The sequence below is a fragment of the Periplaneta americana genome, chromosome 2, assembly GCF_040183065.1.
Source record: "Periplaneta americana isolate PAMFEO1 chromosome 2, P.americana_PAMFEO1_priV1, whole genome shotgun sequence".
NCBI classification, from domain to species: Eukaryota; Metazoa; Arthropoda; class Insecta; order Blattodea; family Blattidae; genus Periplaneta; species Periplaneta americana.
The window spans coordinates 161,562,751-161,584,412 of NC_091118.1; the positions used below are offsets into that span (position 1 = coordinate 161,562,751).

At 34.4% G+C, this 21,662-nt stretch overlaps 1 protein-coding gene across 1 annotated transcript in view; it reads right to left on the minus strand.

The window, feature by feature from the left end:
- Positions 1-5,642: 5,642 nt before the first annotated feature.
- Positions 5,643-21,662, minus strand: part of LOC138694726 (uncharacterized) — a 30,640-nt gene continuing 14,620 nt past the window's right edge. Inside the window, exon 4 of the mRNA XM_069818720.1 lies at positions 5,643-19,910. Within this exon, the coding sequence (XP_069674821.1) occupies positions 19,794-19,910 (117 nt within the window). The 3' untranslated portion in view covers positions 5,643-19,793. The remainder of the gene's footprint in view (positions 19,911-21,662) is intronic.

The window sequence follows — 21,662 nt, forward strand, 5'->3', positions numbered from 1 at the left end:
TAGACGCGCTAACCGTTACTCCACAGGTGTGGGCTCGTTAAATATCAAAAGAAGTAAAAAAAAAATCTAATCTGAAGAACTGCAAAGGTCCATGAAATTCACGAACCAGAATGCGTTCCAGTCCACTCCGGTTCATTTCAAGCTCTGGCTATAGTGAATCACAAGATATTATCGAAATGCTATCATCGACAACAGGTGGTGAGCTTTGAGTTTAGTGCAAAGAAGATCGACTGGCTTTTAAGTTCTCCTACGCCATATCACATTGTTTACAGTGATCAAAGTTCAAATACAATGTTACTGCTTCACTTATTATTTATAATTTTATTTTATTTTTATTATTTTTGTAAAATCTGGTATGAAGTTACATATTAGTTGAAATTGTGATAATTAATGATAACAGTAGTAATAATAACAATTATTGTTGTTTTCCTATTTTATAATTAGTAGTATTATTTTTGTTTGCTTTGAAGATTCAAATTGTGCACAGTTATAGCACGAATGGCCGTACGGGCTCATGCGAAGGATCTTGTTTACATGAGTTTGCATAATTGTGTACCAATAAATGCACTTCATTTATTCATTCATTCATACTATTTATAATGTCTTGTGATACTCCTTGTAGACTATGGCAGCTATACTATTCCTATTTCTGTTCCTATAGCATGTGCCAGCCATGTAGAAATAATGCAGCAATGTGACAATATCTTTTCATGTCAACTATCGCCATCACACTGACGTCAAACCACTTTGTTTACAGTGGACAAAGTTCAAATACAATGTTGCTGCTTCACTTACTATTTATAGTGTCTTGTAATAATGTGTTCTATACCTAGTCTCGGTTCACCTTGCAATCTCACTCAGCTTTGAATTCTCTTTACTTTCTTCTCTCACAGAGCATAAACAGAAATCATTGTGGTGCTGCATACAAACTACTTCGAGATTTTCAAGGAAATACACGTTTTCAATATGCCTAACACCGAAAAAGTGTTCGGTTTTGTCATGTCTGCCTGTTTGTAACGATTTATTTTAAAATATTGCTCTAATTTTGTTCAGATTCAGCATCTGCGAGTCAATTTATCCAAGAATTATTTACAAAATATAATCATTTTCACATATTATTATGATGTACCGAAGTACATATGATATTTCCGTGCAGATATTCTGCGTCATCATATGATGAAAGATGAGTGAACGGAAAAAATTCTCTCCGGCACCGGGATTTGAACCTGGATTTTCAGATCTTCGATCCGACATCGGGATGGGAATCCGGTGTGGCTTAGTGGATAGAGCGTCAGCACGTAGAGCTGAAAACCCGGGTTCAAATCCCAGTGCCGGAGAGAATTTTTTTCCGTTCCACTCATCTTTAATCATTTTCAGTTAAAATTAATGTGGCGTTATATGAAAGACACACTATGATGATTCCCTGCAAGAAACATCAAATGATTTTCGTGATTTTCCGTATCACTTCTGCACAGCCACCACTATCAATATTGCAGGCATCATTACTGCCACTGCCACAACATTCACCAGATGATTCTTGCATCACAATTCCATGAAGTGCATGTCTTTCAAAAAGTATAGTCAATGAGGTAATATGCATAAAGGAAAGTAGGATGTGAAACTATAAGGTGGAAGGTATCCAATGCACCAACATTTAAGAGGTGATTCTACATGTTAAATATAACACAAATTTTATTACACTTTTCCTTCGATAAAGCACCGTTAAGCAAGAAAAAAATAGTTTTTGCCCAATGTTTGCAGCGCTCTATTGCGGTAATTACCCAAGAGAAATGGCTGAATGCTATACAAGCAGATAAGTAAAAATAATCTGAATAATTAATGTCTTGAATCTTTTTTTTTTGTTGTAAATTAAATCATTTAGCCATCAATTTGAATTGAATAATTTCACAAATCGTTAAAATAAATCTTGCAACGCAGGACACTGTTGTGCATCACTGATTGAGTACAACAGAGGGAGAGGGGTAGGTAAGGAGTGCACCCTGCCCTTGCTAGAGTAGTCATGCTGTTGCCAAATGCTTCATAGAAACATAACAATTTCCTCTAAAACGGTGAATGTTAGAGAAAAGACTTATTTATATTTTTCAAATCTCTCCTCATGCTCTATTACCAGTTTCATTTTGGTCCGGACGTTACCATCCACCCTGAATAGTAAAAATAAATGAATAACGCATGATGAAGGCATATCTTATACACATATAATTTGCATTCAATATTATCATTCTTTCACAATAGCAAGCTAGCAATTCTGATGAACGAAATTACAAAATATTTGCTGATTTAACATGAAGCTTAAAATAAAGCTGTTACACTTGTTTCTATAGAAAACCATGATACACAGACAAAATACTAAATTATAAAGAGAAATGAATAATACTTATAAAATATTTTTGACTGTCATATCAGTTCCATTCCAAAGTAAAACTGACGTAACTTACAATTTACAATTACAATAGTGAAGAATTTGGATAAAAATTATTGTATTTGCATCATAGTATAGATGAGGAAGCGAGATCTGGCATGTGAGCCGTGTGTGAAAAGAAATAATGGGCTATCAGAAAGAGTTTGTTTCAAGATGATTAATATTATACGAATCTATTAACACAGAAGTTCATCTCAGACTAAAATCTATCTTTCCCCTCCATACCCATTGGTGATATAGACACGACACATGATAAGATCACAGGACAGATCTTGCCTCCTCTACTGTACACATTAACGAAACATTTGAACACCTACAATGAACTAAACAATGTAACAATCTAAATTAAAATAATTGCACATCATTACATAACTTCTCAGCAAGAAAATATTTCTAAAACTATTTACAATATTCTCTAATCCCTGACAGTGTGGATCATGGCACTGGTGAAACAATGACAGATTTTGCATTCATAACATTGATATTTATTTTTTCAAGTCTTCCTTTTTTTTTCCAACATGCATACTCATATTTACACGTGTTTATTTATATGCAAAAATTTTTCTTAGAAACTCTATTCATTCGATTTACATAAACCAATAAAACAATTCAGTAAATAATTCTTATAATTTTAAAATAAATAAATAAATAATTAATTAAACATACTCGACTTTCGTGTAAACAATGACATCTTCATTTCTCTTATCTTTTTATCATTGAAAGTAAAATAACATCATGTCTACTATATCATCCATAATGCTATATTATACTACATCAAATATAAACTCCAGAATTACTACAAGAATACTGAAAAACAAAGAGATCACTCAAGCTACTTTTCAAGGAATGACTGTAGAATACAGGTAAGTAGCCTAAAAACTGTGTCACAATGTTGTGAGAAATCAAGGCCAACTGTACAGAGAAGTTTGTAAAGTATTCATTTCAGGGAAAATATTTCCCTTTCATTTGTTGATTTCTTTTCTATTTTCTTTTGTGCAATACAATCTTTTGGTCCAGGGAAAATACTCATCTGATTAAACACATTAGTCATTTTAACTTCATAATTTGTAACAATATCTACTAACCTAGCCAAAGCCTTTGGTCCAGAGATAATTATTCGGAATATATTGCACAGCCATCTTTACTGATCTTCACTTTTTTCTCCTCTCCTTTGGTTTAAGGCTAGACACTAATGCTGGCACAGTCTGCTTACCTGTATTCTAAAGTTTTAAATTAATATATTCCACTTTCATTTCAAATAACTAAAGATATTAAAAACTATGATACTACATACTGAAAAATATCTAAGGGACAATTTTAATTTTTATCATATGTATTGTGTATTTTGTGATACATATCTGATATTGGCAACATTGAGATAATTATTCCGTGGTATTGCCACACTCTAGTATATACAGTCACAAGCTCAATACGCAGGGAATATGCATCCATAGATAGTTGCTAACCACTAGGATCGCTACTATCGCCTTACAACAGACAATGTGAAATAGTACTGGCACAGTCTATTGTTCCTAGTACTCTCATCACCTCAAGCTTCGTGACTGTATATACTAGACTGAGGTATTGCCATGACAATGTCAACAATCCATTGTTTATTTGTTCATTTTATCTTGTGATTAGTATGTCGAAGATCTTAAGCTCAGTTCTTGAATTGCACATTTTTAAGATTTTTTCTTTTTTTATTTCTCAGTTGTAATAATATAGAATGTCGTCATCTCACAACTTCTGAAGTGCTCGAAGCTAATGGAACGATAGAAGGTGACCAAAGTTGGGCTGATGTTTTTCAAGTGTTAAACACATCTCGGAGTGTTAATCGATTATCAAAACAGAGGCGAGGTTTTGGAAAGACATTGTTGCCAAGGGAGGAAAACAACGGAATACCAGGATCGATTTCTGGGTCTGCATACCAAGCACCACCAGACTATCAATGCCAAGAAACTCACGTCTGTTCTTCAGAAATCATGGATTTCTTGTAAGTGACCAGACTAAGAAACCAACTGCATGAAACCTACTTAGAGTACCAGTCTTTTAGAGAAACCATTGTGCAGCTTGTTTAAAATGCCGCAAACAACATGTCAATTGGGATAACGAAGACTGGACTCAGGTTATGCTTTCTGATCAGTCTAGAAGCAAGTCTTGGCCCAATGGCAGGCATATCCGAGTTTGGTGGCAACCTGGGTCAGCAGAAAGACTTTGTGTTCAAGAAGTCCATGGTGTGGCCGGAGCACAGAAAAGCAGATCATTTTTCAAAAAGAGAAATGAATCATATGTATACTTAGATTCTGTTCTGCAACCAATTGTGAGACCATCTGCTTATGCCCTGAGACAACTTTCATGCATGACAATATCTCTGTCTATAAGGAAGAGTGGAGGACATTGGGACAAGGGGTAGATTAAGACACTATCCATCTTTCAACCATTGTTTGCAGGATATTTTTCTTTTGTTTCAAGATAGTTGGTAGCATTGTTCTGCATAATGTCTAGCAGGTCTACTAGTACCAGTGAAACGTTTTCATGGTGTGATTCTTCATGTGAATTTTGTTGAGTGGAGTAAAATTTTGATATTAAATAGATAAGTGGATAATTATTTAGTAATTATATACAAAATAATAGATAATATACTTATGCCATTTTCTAATTAACTTTGATTCCATTAATTGAAAAATTATTCCTTTCTACCTATCTTCACCTCCTCTTTTTCTTCTTCTACTCTCTCTCTCTCTCACACACACACATCCTCCCCTTTTCTCTCTCTCCTTCCCCATTCTCTCTCATGATCTTTTGTCTTAACACCGTCTATCTGCTTAATTTCCTACAACTTAATTTTAATTTCAATCTTACATGTTTCTGCAGAACTGATGAAGTTGACCTTACTAGCAGGACGCTTTACCGATCATGCTCACATCAGTTTCAAAAATGATAATTTAAATATTCCTTACCTATATATTTAGGATGACCTTTTTTCGGAGGTGGCCTTGGAATAAGTTTGAGAAATCTAAAGTTTACTGTGATTCTATGTGTATTTATAAGTGTCACTGCAGAGTGTTTTGAGATTTATTTTGTGATATACGTATATAAGCAGTAATCATTCTTAGTCAACAATTGTGATATTAACAGCACGAGTTATTGACTAGCTACTGCATAATTGTGAAACCTTTGTCTTGCTCCTGATCTGCTAATGCGTTGAATAGGAAGTTAATCTCTTGAATTTATAAGTTTGAGTTAATTAATTTAATTAAAATGATATAGCTAAGTATAAACACTGTGAACTGTAATAAAATTATGGGAGCATTAGTGAACAAACAATTAAGTACCGGTAGTAAATGATTTAATGAATTTTCTTTGTTCTTGAGTTTATTGGTTTTCATTAGCTACACATTACTGTATATTTAAGTTTTATTAATCTGATTCATATCTACGTTCATGAATGCCAGTGAATCCATTACTGCGATAATCCTAGAACCTCTGAGGAATTAATTTAAATTTATGTGCAGAGTGTAAATGCTGGTTACAAAGTGGATGATACAAACCAGTACTCGTGACAAAACTTCAACACACACAATAGAATGTTGGATACTTTTGAGGAAGTAGAAAAATATAAATATCTAGGTAGCACGATAACCAAGCATAATGACGAGACAACTGAGATACAAAGCCATATTATAGTGGCTAATACAGCCTATTTTTCACTCATAGGTTTATGAAGTCTAATAGTGTACAACAGAAAACCAAAATAAAGATATACCAAACTACAATAAGAGCATTCTTACCTATGGAAGTGAAACTTGGACTTTGTCGAAGAAAACTGAGATGATGCTTGGGGTATTTCAGAGGAAGGTGCTTAGGAGGATTTTTGGAGCTGTGCTGGATAAGTCGCTTTGGAGAATCCAATGTAATAAGGAGCTGTATGAGAAATATAAGAATATGGATGTGATCCCCTACATTAAATTGAGAAGACTGGAGTGGGCTGATAATGCCTATAGGATGGAGGATCATCGAATATCAAGGAGAATTATGGAAGGAAAATTATTTGGTAGGAGACCAGTTGGAAGATCTAAGAACAGATGGATAGATGCTGTGACGAGTGACTCCAAAGAATTGTTCGGACTACAGCATGGAGGAGGATGACTTTGGATAGAGAGGGATGGAGGAAGAGGATAAAGGAGGCTAAGGCCCGATTTTGGGCCGTGATGTCATTGTAGAAGAAGTAAATGCTGGTTCCATGGTAGCTGTGTCTATTAATGCAACTCTCTCTGGCTCTCTCCATCTTGTTCATCAAAAGGTGGAACCCATAATATTTCAGACCCTAATATGTTAAATTAGTCTCATGCCCAATTTGCACTGGCAGTGATAAATCTAACAAAGGCTTGAAAGGATGCGAATACACTGGGCAAGAGCTCATCCCAATGAACCTTGACTATCTTCTATTACATTCAGAAAATACTCCATTTGAGTTTTCCTATCGAAAGCTTGCTAATTGCAAACTTAATACAAGAGTTTTAAGAAGAATTCCTAATGGAGCTAGAAGTTTTGTGGCCGAAAAATTGACCTCAACTCATTGATAAATGTATTTCCGAAAATACTGAAGAATGTTGGCAAGAGCTGCTTTTTGCATATATCGCCTCTTGGATACCTGTTCAATCAAAGAAGAAATCAGCTAAATCTTTAGTGTCTAAAATCAAAGCGAACATCAATGATTTTACACTGGAAGTTTCTCCACGTAAGTATAAGTCTAAACTTTAAATCTAAATTCCTATCTCATGGATACCTGTTCAATCAAAGAAGAAATCAGATAAATCTTTAGTGTCTAAAATCAAAGAGAACATCAATGATTTTACACTGGAACTTTCTCCACGTAAGTATAAGTCTAAACTTTAAATCTAAATTCCTATCACATGGATACCTGTTCAATCAAAGAAGAAATCAGATAAATCTTTAGTGTCTAAAATCAAAGAGAACATCAATGATTTTACACTGGAAGTTTCTCCACGTAAGTATAAGTCTAAACTTTAAATCTAAATTCCTATTTCATCAAGTCACATTTTTTACTACATATAGTACATGCCTATATGCAGAAGAGACAATTGCTAGAAAGGGACTCTCTGAAACAGAAAAGAAATAAAGGCATTTTTTAAGGAAGATTCAGGGATCTAAAAAGGTAATAACAAACAAAACTACCTTTCACTTGAGACCAAACTAAGAGCTCTAAGGAAAGTTTGCGAGAATCTGGACCACAATGAAGAAAAGATGATTACCATAGCTTTTTATGGACACAAAAGAATGGGACCAGAAAGCATAGCAAATAAGCTCCTCATCTTCCATGAGGAAAGAAAGACCCAAATCCCGTGGATGAAGAAAGTTCATTAAGATCTAAGACAATGTGGAATTAGAAATGAAGATATAGGAAATAGAGAATAGAGAAGTGTTCAGAAAGAAAGTTGAGGAGATGAAGGATCTGTCTGAACAGAAATCAAGAACAGCAAGGGAGTCTCAGAGGAAGAACGAGCTGGAAAAAGTCAAATAATGAAGTAATATTGGTATAGGAGGAAACTTTTCTTTGGACATTCAACTTGGTGGTGTAGAGACGCTAAAGATCTACTGACCCAAATTGGTACACGCCTATTGTCCTCTACCGGCAATCCTAGATGTATCAATTTCCTTCGTCAATGCATTGGAATTGCAGTTCAGCAAGGGAATGCTACCTCCATCCTGGGATCATTTCCTAACTCTATTTCGATAGATGAGATCTTTCTCATTTAATGTAAATTATGTAAAGTGTTTATTAAAAAAAAAAGAACCTGAAAAAAATGTCTAATATACAGAAATGTCTACAAGTCATGTCCAATATACAGAAATCTCCATAAGTTAAAATGTTCAATAGACAGTAATCACCAGAAATCAAAATGTCCAATAAGCAATATGTTCAATGACTATGGATATTTAAGAAACTGAACATTTGGTGACTGGGGACATTTTTGTGAATTTTGTATCATTTGTGTAATGCTCATGTTATTTTATAAAAACTGAACTGACCTCGAACACGAGCTTTGCTCTTTTGGGGTACGTTCATTAACGTTTTTGTATGTTATATGTTATTATTAAATAAATGAAAATAAATTTCCTCAAAAAAAAAAAGTGTAGAAAAAAACTTGTATAATTAATTCTAACAATTAAAATTATTGAATTTGTTTGATTGTTACCGTCTTTTGTTTCCTTCTGTGCCTCAAACTACAGACGAAAAACTTCGAGAGTTTAATTTTCATCTGACAACAATATTACATTTCTACCTCTATTCAGAAAATAAAATCCTCTGAAACCCCACCATGACTTTTGGAACACAGTGCAGTTGGGGTAATCTGATCAAAATGAAACTGAAATGCATTTCTATTTAATGGCACTTTTTCTGACGAGTGTACACCAAGTGGACATAAACGTACTGGTCTGTCCCCTATCTCTCCTCTTTCTTCACATCAGAATAACTGTGAGATGACGAAATTACCGATTTCTATTCCTATGTGAGATGATGACGAAGAGCTCTAGATATGTCTCTCTTCTCATATTCCGGTATAGTTTATTACACATTTTACCTCCCTCATGAGACAAGGAATTAAAATCACAGGCACTGAACAAAATATAAAACAAATTAAGTTCCTGGATATTACAAATGAGTCAGCTTTCAGCTATGCAACATCCCTGGCTTTATTTCTTCCATTAGCTTCTTCAATGTCATGAACTAGAATGTCTATATAAGATAATGTGACCATGTGGTTATTCGTTTTCTATTAGCTATGCAATAACTGATCCATATACCAGGCTTTCGTATGTATTGAAATCGTAATATACTCTTTATCTTGTTACGAAATTATTAATTTTGTGTCACAAAATGAAGAGTGCTGATATTTAAATTAGTTTTGTTTGCAATGTCTGTATTTGTGTTTGTTAGATCAACTCATCTTGTACCAAAGAAAAAGGAATCAAATATTTAATAATTATTCTGAGATTGGAGTTTTGCTATCCAGTTACCAAACTTAAACAACGTTTTGGATTTCTTCATAAAGATAATGATATTATAGTTTTTATATTTTGTTACCAGTACGAATTAATTATGATTCACATTATAAACTTACGGGTTTGCAATGGTGTGTCGTATATGGGAGGCAAGGGAAGCACTGCTTACCGTGTTCATAAAGCGAAAAACAAGAAATTTATTGCAAAAATTATATTTTAATCGTGAGAACTATGAATTCTCTAATCTTAAAATGTCACAAAATTTTTTCTCTGAGAGCCTGTTCTGGTCAAGGCGGATTCATTATTCATATTCTAGAGAGAAGAAATTACTGAAAACCGTTCACAGTAATGAAAATTTTTATGCAAGCTTATCGATGATTTTGCTGCTGAAGACAGGAGAATTGCTTTGATCTTCAAATATATTTAGGTGAATTGGCTGCTATCAGTTTTGTATTATACATATAAAAATTTGTATTATTGCTTCACTCACATAAAATTGCACTGCACGCCAGTGTGGGTTTGTATCATATTAGCAATACATTTCAAATAATGGTACCGGTAGTCAGAATTGAGATCAAAGATGGGAAAAGGAAAAAAAAAAAGAGATTTGATGAGACAGTGCCACACACACTTAGAGACTGGAAGAATTAAGTGTTACCATGCATCCAACAGGAGTATCGGGTGTTTGAGGGGTCGAGCTGAATGTTCCCAGAAAGGCACTGTAGCCAAAGTTGGCTTGTGTAATCCATCTTTGATATTGTGTTTCACTTTCAGTGTATAATTAAATGAATTGTAATTTTGCAAGTTACGTTTACTTAGAATTAAGTTTGTATTGTATTATATTTTATATGTTGTCATTTTTCTTGTGTACTCAAAATGCCATGAATGTTTGTAATTCTTGCAGTTAATAAAGATCTAATCTAATCTTAATGTGTAATGATTTTCACAAGTGCATATTTCAGATAATACGTACTTATGTACTTAGCACATAAAGAGGCAAAGTTAGGAAGATCATTTACTGATTTCCCTATGGACATTCAGTTCAGCAACTTAATGGTTTAGATATGGGAAGATTTTTACATTGTAATTCAAATGTATCAATATCACTGATCATATATGTATGGAAATGAGAAAGAAAAAGCTCATCACCTCATAAAAATAATATCAAAATTAGTATTATGGTAGATGAGTCAACTACTTGTGGTAATTTTCCAACACTCATATTGTGTTTGAAGCATGCTATGTTAGAACATACAGAAGTGCAATTATTTTTTGAGAATCTGAGCTGATATAGTTTGCACTTATCTTAGAAATAACCCTATTGGCTTTGCAAGTGATGGAGCCTCAATGATATTGGGAAAAAAAAATGAAGTTGCTGTAGAGTTACAGGAAATTTTTCCTAACTTGATTGTCTGGCACTGCGCTAATAACAGACTAGAACGGCAGTCGATGGCACGAGAGATGGTGCTCTCTCATGCACCAGTTTGGGCGGAAGTGATAAGTATGAATTCAACAAAGCGAAGTATAGAGTTCAAAGATTCGTCAACATAAGGGTAGCAAAAGTGTTTCGCACAACATCTACTGAAGCACTGAGTATCCTGTTAGGAATAACTCCCATTATCATTCTAATTGAGGAGTCAATTAGATTATACAAGATAATGAAAAGAAAAGGAAACCAGACATACCCCGTAGACCAGTGATCGTCAAAAGTTGTGTCGCGACACATGACCCTGCCTCCACTCAAGCGTAACCATGACATTATACCCCCACCCTCTGTTTACAGCCTTCACTTCGATATAAGTATAGACATTTATCAGCAGCGGACGTACGTACATACACATGTAATGTTACAAGTGTGTAGGATAATATGTTTCCATGTCTTTTCGAAAACAGAATACAGATAATATGTAAAAACTTAATTTTAAGGAGCATGGGAACAAAAGTATTTCTTTTGTGCATATGAAAAAAATATGAGATACCTAATTTGTTGTAAAATTTTTAATGAAATATAAAAGAACAATGTACATTGTCATTATTCTTCTTGATATAAACACTACCACGCCCTTACCTGTGAATTTAATATTTCATTAATAAACGAACATAAAAAGTATCGGCTTCTATGTCTTAATTGGGGTAAAATACTTCGACGTGTTTTTGAAGTATGTAGGGTAATTTATATCTTCGTGACCAGCCTGGTACGTTTTTCTCATTTTAAATATCTGCTAATGTAAAGTACACGTTCTTTTTATGGTAAATAAGAAAATACATTTTATTTGATTAATAATACAAAAATAATGAATAGGAGGATAAAAGTTAACACGGGAAAAGTGTGTGTAGTTAATAAATAGAAGAATATTATATTGTTTTTGTCTTCCGGTCACAGTCCGACTCTGCACTGTTGTTCACTGCATTACCTGAGGAGATACCTACTCACCCCTCTCCCTGCAATAGTGGTGTGCGGGTTGCACTTCTATTACGTCACAATTTCGTGGTGTTTGGCAACCACTGCCGTAGACCGTAGTGGAACTCAGAAACTGGCCTCAATGCTGTCAAGATCAATGAGGGAATAGAATAAGGAATACACACTTCAAAACTTCAGAGATGGGAGCAAGAGTGAGCAAGGGGTTGAAGCAGTATCGCCATTTCCATTGGAAATGAACTCACCAGCCAATTGAAATTCAAGCTACATAACAGATGTTCAACAATCAAGCCGCGCAAGTAGCAATCATTAAAACACTGGAAACAATACAAACGATTGTAATTACAGGCAACAGACCACGCACAGCAGCAAATCTCAGACATCAGATTAACCACAGACTCCTTAACTTCTATCCTTTTATTGAGTGCGCGGTTTTCTCTCACAGCAATTACTGTTTGGTTTAAAGTGTTATGATGGATCGAGAAAGCAGTTCGGATAGTGAACCAGACAATATTTCCATTGAAGATTCGGGTAGTGATACAACAATGTCGATAGACAGTGGTGAATCTGAATCTGATGACTCTTGTATTGATACACGACTAGCTCGACAATGGGTAGAACTGAAAACATCTGGCACAATTACCTCTGCTGCACCATGATTTCCTTTTACAAGTGCCGCTTCTATAAATTTTGATGTGCATCCAGATGGTGATATAACGCAATATTTCAACCTGTTTTTCGATGATATTCTTGTAAATATTATAACAAGAGAGACTAATCGATTTGCACAGCAGACCATACAGAATCAAGGAAATGCAAATATGGGAAGAAATAAGTGCCACCCGACTTCAACAGAAAAAATTAGAGTTTTCCTAGCAATTGTCATTTTGCAAAGTATTGTCTGGAAACCTGAAGAACAACAATATTGGTCCAGGGACCCCATGATTCAAGGTCCGTGGATGGGTTGGTCGCTATCGCTCTCACAGGTCCCTTCAAAACAGCCTTTAAAGAGAAAGTGAAGGCGCTGTAAATCTGTGATGTCACCATGGGGACACACTCAACTGTCAACCCCTTGGCTTGCGCTAGCTTTATTAGTAGTTACTGGAATTTAGAAAATGCGGGGTGTGTTTGTGATTTTGTATAGACCTTGCTAGTGTGCTATTTATAATAGGCCTATATTGTTACTATTATAGCATACAAAATGCCAAATTGTGCAGTGAGCGAGTGCCAGAATTATAGCAGGAAAACTAAAGGCTCGAGTGTTATTTATCATACGTTTTCCTCTGATCCAAAGCTCTGAAAGGTTTGGAAGATTAAGTGTTATCGAAAAGATGAATTTCATCTTGAAACAGCGCGTATTTGTTCCGAACATTCCACATCTGATTCCTATGAGCGTGATTTGAAAGTCGAGCTTTTGAACATACCAGCAAAGAAGAAATTGAAATTAAACGCCCAACCATCGCTGAATTTACCAGTGTGCTATGTGCAAAACAGTGAGATAAACAGTGCTAGAAGTAAACGTGTAGAAGAGAGAGCTTGCAGAAAAAAAGTTTTGTCTGAGGTAAGTGAACAATTAGATGCAAAGACACAGTGCAGCAGGACGATCCTTTGGGTGTGTTATCTTACGTCTGTTCATTGGAAAATGAGGGACTGGATCTCAAAAAAGAAAATGAAGAACTACGTATAGAAAATGAAAAACTTAAATTAGACATTGAGAAGTTAGAGTCTAAATTAAAAGAATTACAAATAAAATATAAAAAAGCAAACATATTTTAGGGTCAACCAAAATTCACAACGACAAAGAAAATGTTTAAAGTGTTTAAATCCGATTCTTCGGAGCTGCAACTATTCCCGAAATTACATTGGGGTCACATTACTGTGCAAGAGAATGATAGGCAAAGAGTTGTACCAGCCATGGAACTTTTTTCACATCACACTGCTGTGCTGATTAAATATTTGGTACCCGAAAGTGAAGAAGTTCATGAATTTTTTCTACTCATAAATGACTTCACAGCTGTAATGAACTCGGGAATTCCGAAAGATCCTACACACAATAAACTGAAAAGTGCCTTCGGAATTAACCACAATGAACAAGTACAGATATTAGATAGAATGGAGGAAACAATAAAAGAACTGAGAGTCAGAGGCAAAAATACTCTTCTACCTTTTCAGAATGGCTTCCTTACCTCTATTAAGAGCTTGAAAGGGTTGTATAGCGATTTAAAAGAAAAAGGAATTGATTATATAATGACCAGGAAACTCAATCAGGACGCCCTGGAAACCTTATTTTCCCAAATTCGTGGGATGGGACATTTTTATAATAACCCTCTGCCCGTCAAAGTAGAAAATCGCTTACACCTCTTGATATTAGGATGTCACCTGCCCCACCCTATAAGTGCTCCAGTATAAGATTCAGGTAGAGTTTTTCAGGATCTCGTAGACATTTCTCATGAAAGCGTGAATGAAATCCCTGAGGAACTAAACTCATTAGAGATGGATATTGATGATAGAATTGACACAACAGAGCTGATGAAAAGGGAAGAAATGGAAGCGCTCAGATATGTTGCTGGTTATATTGCTAGAAAATGTAATAACAAAAGTGCTGTTTCGGATGCTAATTCCAGTCAACAATCTCCAGGATGGATAGAGGTCGTTTCACATGGTGGATTGGTTTATCCCTCTTCTCAGTGGATGGCAACAATTGAAGAGTGTAAAGTTATATTTAGAAAATTTCATAAAAAATCAGTCAACAGAAAAAAGAATGTAATTGGCCGTTTATTTAGATTTTTGAGGAAAAAGTTTCCAAATGAAGATCCGGAATTATTGAAGTTATTTAGTAGAGCACGGACATTTTTTAGAATTCATTATCTAAATAGAAGGAAACAGGACGTCAAAAGAAGAAACTGTATGAAGCAGAATCAATGGTTGTAGAGCTGCTCGTCATGTCCTTCACAAGACTAGGTAAGTCAGTTTAAATTTTGTGAAACATTCTTAAAATAAATTGTTGTATTTGTAAAATCAGTGTTAAAATTGGGATACTTTCACTCCCCGCTGCTCTTGAAAACCACTTTATTAAAATACTATAGGTTAATTTACAAAATATTCATTTAACAATTCTGTATAAAATTAATTATTAATTACTTTTAGTGCACACACTATTCCAGTGTTATTAAGGGAAATTTAATACATTTTGCGTGCGTAATTTAAATTCTGTCATTTGCCAATGTAGTTTATATTTATTGAACACTACTTTAATATAATTAATATTTTGAGGTTCGGAAACAGAAATTGATGTGTAAAATAAACTAAATATACCTACTGTGCAATGCGTATTTGATAATAACTTTCTTTAAAATTGGACCGAAATATTCTACGTAGGTTAGAGATACAAAAGAAAGTTGGTACAATGAAGCATTCGTAATAGTTTTTATATTGCTATAAGAATTTGGAAAGTAAACGATCATTGAATTAAAAAAAAAAGATGGGGCATTGCCTTTATTCCTTCAGTGCGTATGTGACCCAAGCAAATATATAAATATAGGTCTTTAAATCACTTGTTTATCACTAGAAAGTGTAATCTGAGGGTTGGCAATGAGTATAGTATTCCCATGGTGACGTCACAGATTTACAACTCTCTTGACTTTCCCTTTAAACACTGTTATGAAGGGACCTGTGAGAGCGATAGCGACTGATCGTCCGCGGACCATGCCCATGATTACCACATCTTTCTCCCTACGTACTATGTCGCACAGAAGATTCGTACAACTGAAGAAACATTTATATTTTTCGAACAATGAAGATTTTGACTGTGAAACTCACCCAACTCAATAAAATTTGGGAAGTTTTTCAAAATTTGGAAGAGAAATTCCGAAAGTTTTACACCTTGAACGAGAGTTTATTGTTGTACAAGGGGCATTTGGGTTGGGTGCATTATTTGCCACTGAAACGAGCCAGATTTGGCATAAAATCATACATGTTGTGTGAATCAAAGCATGGCTATGTCTGGTCCAGTATAATCTATACTGGAAAGGGAACAGTTGTAGATGAAGAATACAAAGACTTACCAGTGTCATCCCAGGTAGTCATGACTCTTATGAAACCACTGTTGGGAAAAGATTATTGTCTAACAACAGACAACTTCTACACATCACTTCAACTAGCTGACATTCTTATTTCTAAATGCACTGACACGGAAGAATCCGAATGTCAAGAAAGGAGATGCCGCAAACTCTGAAAAGTAAAAAACTAAAGAAAAGAGAAATAGTTGCATATCAGAGAGGTAAAGTTATGGCCATTCGCTGGAAGGATAAGAAAGATATTCTCCTCAGTACCATCCACAACCCAGAAATGGTGGTGAAGAATGTTGACCTGAAACCAAAGGTAGTCACTGATTACAATGACACAATGGGAGGAGTGGACCATGTTGATCAGCACTTGGCAGCATATCCAGTTCCGAGAAAAAGAAGAAAGAGATACTACAAGAAGATTTTCTTTCACCTCCTGGAACTTGCTCTTTGGAACTTTTACATTCTGTACACTAAAAAAGGGAGGTCATGACACTCCTCTGAAATACAGAATTTCAGTCATTAGGAAAATGTTTGAAAAGTATTGTCCAAGAGTGATATCTCCAAAGGCAGGACGACCTGGAAAAATACCACATCCACTCCATCTTACAAAGATACATTTTCCCGACTCAAAAGAAGAATGCTCCGACAAGACAAGACAAGACAATGTGCTATAATAATAATGAGAATTAAGCAAAATATGCATGAAGCTAGAATCACTCGCTGCAAAATCGTGTCAAAGAGACTGATCTTCGTGTGCACCACATAGCATGATATCTATCACAACTCTTCAGGCATAGTTCACAAATGCAGTCTTCTGCCGGCAGGTGGAAGGTCTTTGTCCTACATAGTCAATGTGCTATGTGCAGTCGTGTGAGGGATGCAAGTAGTCTACTTTAAACCAAGCATGAACACAGTTCGAACATCTGAACCACCTCGTCGATGTAATTTATCACTGAAGATGGAGAAGCATTCTCCGAAACATGTCTGACTAAGAACTTTAATAAACTTATAAAGTGTTCATATAACTGTAACATATCTCCTTTAATGTATTTTAGTGAGTAATTTTGTTGTTACTTTGAACAATGTAAAACTTTAAACTTAGTTTTCTCAAAACACACTTTTTTCCTTCTTTGGATTCTGACGGCAATAACAATGACTTTTTTTTTTAGCTATTTTAACATCAAATACATCGTTTTATTAAGTTTTTTCCCTTTTTCTAGTAATACTTGTAACTTAGTTTTGACCTCAGTGAACATAAAATCCTATTTCCTGTGATGTGTCACAAATATAGTGCTAAGAAGTTATTAAATGTGTTAAATTGTGGTGGTAGTAAGCTGGAAAGCAAGGGAACCAGGCTTCAGAACAGATCAAGCATTGCAGTTTTTCTCTATATGGCCATACTTCCTTATAAAGGCACTCTATCATGAACTGGTAACAACATATACTATCTATAGTCCAGAAAAAGAATATAGGCAGACAAGACTATTCTCTTTTATGCAAAAACAACCCACGACCATCCTCTATAGTTCATTCACTATGACATTCAAATTATGCAAAGTTAGAATGAGACCATTCTAAATGCAAGGAAAGTCTGTAAAAAAAAACCGACTTTGAGACACTGTAATACCTACGTACATAAAAAAGTGTACCATGAAAAATTCGCTTATAGTTCTTCTCTGCAGTACAGTATTGCAAAATTGCATAATTCCAGACTATCATCTGCACAAAATCTAGTATAGGAAACTTCATATACCTCCCAATGAAATTATACTTCTGTAAGTACACTTCTTAATCCAGGTTAAGTTAACACTTTAAGTATGGAGGTATTTAAATATCCAGCATATCCCTGTATCGGTACCTTTAAATGCCCCAGCTAAGAAAATTTTTCTGAGATGGCAGCATAAGGTTATGCTTTGACATAGGAACATCTACTTTTAACCATGAATATTAGATCAATTGGAGTGTTCAATGGTTAAGAGTTCATATCGATATTACAATAGGTTTTCTCGATAAGATATCGCAAGTCTGAACATGCACATGGGATGCAGGAATACTAGTACAGCTCCTGCATTATGTCCAGGCACTCTGCCATTCTTCCTACAGAGCTGCACACGAGATCGGATGAGTCTATTTACGAATTATAGAGGAACTTGCCATAAACTCGGTAGACATAAGCCCGACCTTCCCTTCTACTCCTACCCCTCCACAGAAACGTTGTTCCCGTACTGCACATCATGAGTGTCTTGACAAAATGCATGAACTGTACTACTGCCAGGTTCTTTGTGATTTAAAAGTCACGAGTCCTGGTACTACCCCTGGTTTTAAAGTGTTAACTTATCTTGAATAAAAGTTCAGTCAGTGCTTAAGCTCTTGTACACGATCAAATTTTCGTCAAATTCAATGTTTCACAAGTCTTTTAAAGACTTGCCAATAAGTTACAAGTTTTATTGTCAAATCATTTACAATACTTTTAAAGTTCCTGATTACCCTGAAAGTAAATAACAACATGTTCTAATTTAACAAAGACTTAACAAATTTTTTAAGCAACTGACCAATGGGATTCGAAAATATTATGGCGCCAATAACCACAGAAAACATGGCGTCCTAGCCAAGAAAAGATGTTTTTAAGTTAATTCAATTGTATGAATTAAATCCAGGACAGTATGCCATGGGTTCTGTGGAATACCACAATAAAATGAAGAAAAATAATGTTTATGGGGAAATTGTAGAACAATTATCTCAATACCAACACATGTATATTTTTAATCAAGAAAATTCTAACCTACATCCTAGGCAAATACTAATCGTAAATGTTTTGTTTTAAAGGAATATGCAATCGTAGTATTCTTCGTTTTAGGTACTAGTACCGTACAATTAAGGAATACAAATATTGTTTTGTATAGCCTAGTTATGCTCCAAAAGATTTACATATTTATATTGTAATATTTGGTAGGTAGGCCTACACAGGTTACAATGAACATGAAGCACATGTTACAAAATTTTGTCAAATCTTTACCAATATGAAACAGACTTTGACAATTCTTTATCAACATTGACCAGTCTTTTGTAAAGTACTGAATTGGACTCAGAAATTGATCTTGTACAAGCAGCTTTAATAACCTACCGACAAATACTTGTAACACATTTTGCAACACCAGATAGGTGTGAATTTGTAGCTTCTCACAAGGGAATCTCTGACACACTCAGTGCATAGACACTATGTATACATGGTTTCGTGCAAGAAGGTCTCAACGTCCTCCTGACAAATACTAAAAGATGCTCCTAGAAAATACTTTTATCAAACTACACATCTCTTGATCATGTCCATATATCCTCCTCTTTTCTACTTTCGAAAATAAAACAGCATAGTTTTAAAAATATTAATTACAGAGAACTTGCTTTAGATGATATTTTGCAATCTGTAAACATCTACATTAGTTACAGTATCTATGTGCTCTGTAAAATTCGACAAATTTTTCACTTCAAGAATCAAAGACTCACATAGCAAGATATGAAATCTCATAATCCATCAGTACAAAATATTGTGCTTCGAAATATTAATTTAAGCTTCATATATTTTTATACAGAGGAGTAAAAAAATATATACACACTTCCACTATCAATATAATATAATGGGCTCTTCAAAGTGATGTTCTATCAATAGATGGTGCTTAATCATATAAATGTCAGAGTCAACAATGCAACTGGAATGACAGTTAAACAAAATGGTGGCACAGGTGTCATTTGAGCAACGAAAGCTCATTTGATGTGATATTTTCAATTTTAAAATATGCTAAATACAATAGGTCGTGAATTCGCAACAGAATCTCCAATACGTTTAACAATTGGATGCATACGTCATAAATTTGAGACTAATAATACCATGTGTGATGTGCACAAGCAAAGGTCCAGGAGGCCTCGAACAGCAACAAGTCCTGTCTCCTCGTCCACAGTGCTGAAACAATTCACAAGTTTACCACAGAAATCCGCAAAATAACTTGTACGTGAGACAGGACTTAGCTGATCAACATCCCAAAATTTTTACATGCCATGAATGAAGATGATTCTGTATAAGATAAAACATTGTAATAAATATATATAGATCATTTTCTTAATTAATAACAGTGTATATCTCCAATAAATGATTTCTTAACATCGCCACAGATACACTTGATTGTACTTGTCACTATCTCTCTCACTAGAGAGTTACTGAAATATATATTTTCCCCGCCATTCATAAAATATTTTGATATGATACCTCTTGCACAAAAGGGGAGATCTATAACTGAAACTTGATTAATATATTTCAGTATTATTTGTATTTATCCTGGAAATAATGAACAGATTGACTCGTAGACATTTTGTTTTTCAGCATTAACTTCCCATGATTGTATGAGAAGATTTGAAGAGAATGGCAGTTACGTAGACCTTTGGCTCCCCCTACTACCAATAATGCATAACACAATGTCAATATGGCGGTTGCTGTCGTCTGTGATACATCGAACTTTTCTGTTGATTTTCGAGTTCGTCACTTTTTTTTCTGGTTATTTTTATGCTTATTTAAGTTGTGTTAACTCTCGCTAGTGGTTTTATATTATATTTTATCCGTCTTAGTAGTATTATTATTATTATTATTATTATTATTATTATTATTATTATTATTAATGAATTAATTTGTATTACTATCTTTGTATCATCTCCGTCACGGATATTCTATTATTATTATTATTATTATTATTATTATTATTATTAGTAGTAGTAGTAGTAGTAGTAGTAGTAGTAGTAGTAGTAGTAGTAGTAGTAGTAGTATTATTGTTACTATTATTTCTAACATCAACTTTATTATTGATCTCTTTAAAATTTATGTAGACTACTGAACTGTACCCGAGCACATGCATATGCTCATTTCGGGTATATATTCATATGTATCATTTCAAATGTAAATTATGAATAAATTTTAATTTGAATTTGATCAAAGAATGCAGTATTGTAAGTAGTTTCAACCAGAATTGGGTAAGTTACTTTTTAAAAGCAATTAAGTTACAGTTATTTACCAGAAAAAGTAACAGTTACAAGTAGCTACAGTTATTATACACAAAAAGTAACTACTGTCCTTCTGAATGGTAATATCACATCCCGGTTTCCCCCACCCATTTCTGCTGGACCCTGTGTTAAGGTTAGTGGCTGGACTGTTAGGATTTTCCCTGAAAAAATATTTACTGTACGTAATATTATTTAAAATAATTTAAAGAAAAGGTCCCCATAAGTAACTGCCACATGATTTCTCCATTTTGTTGACCCTGCGACATAACCATGCCAATGGACAGTATGTTGCAGTTACAGCTATCAATGCAGAGTTACTTTTACAGTTACTTTAAAAAAAAATAACTGTTATTATACCTCCATTAATCCTAAAATATGTCTCATCTGAAAGGTGGATGCCCATAAACTAAGTAAGCCCTATGTAAAAAAAAAGAAAGAGTCCACAGCCAACAATGTCACTAATTATATATATATATATATATATATATATATATATATATATATATTTTTTAATACCTAAGGAGTTTCTATCACATAGTGAATATTAAAGTTATGTTTATCATAATTAGGGCCAGGAAGTTCATGCATTTCATAAACCTTTCCATTGGCTGTGATTAATTGCAGATTAATCATCAGCATTTAAGTTTATCAACCTATTTTTTAT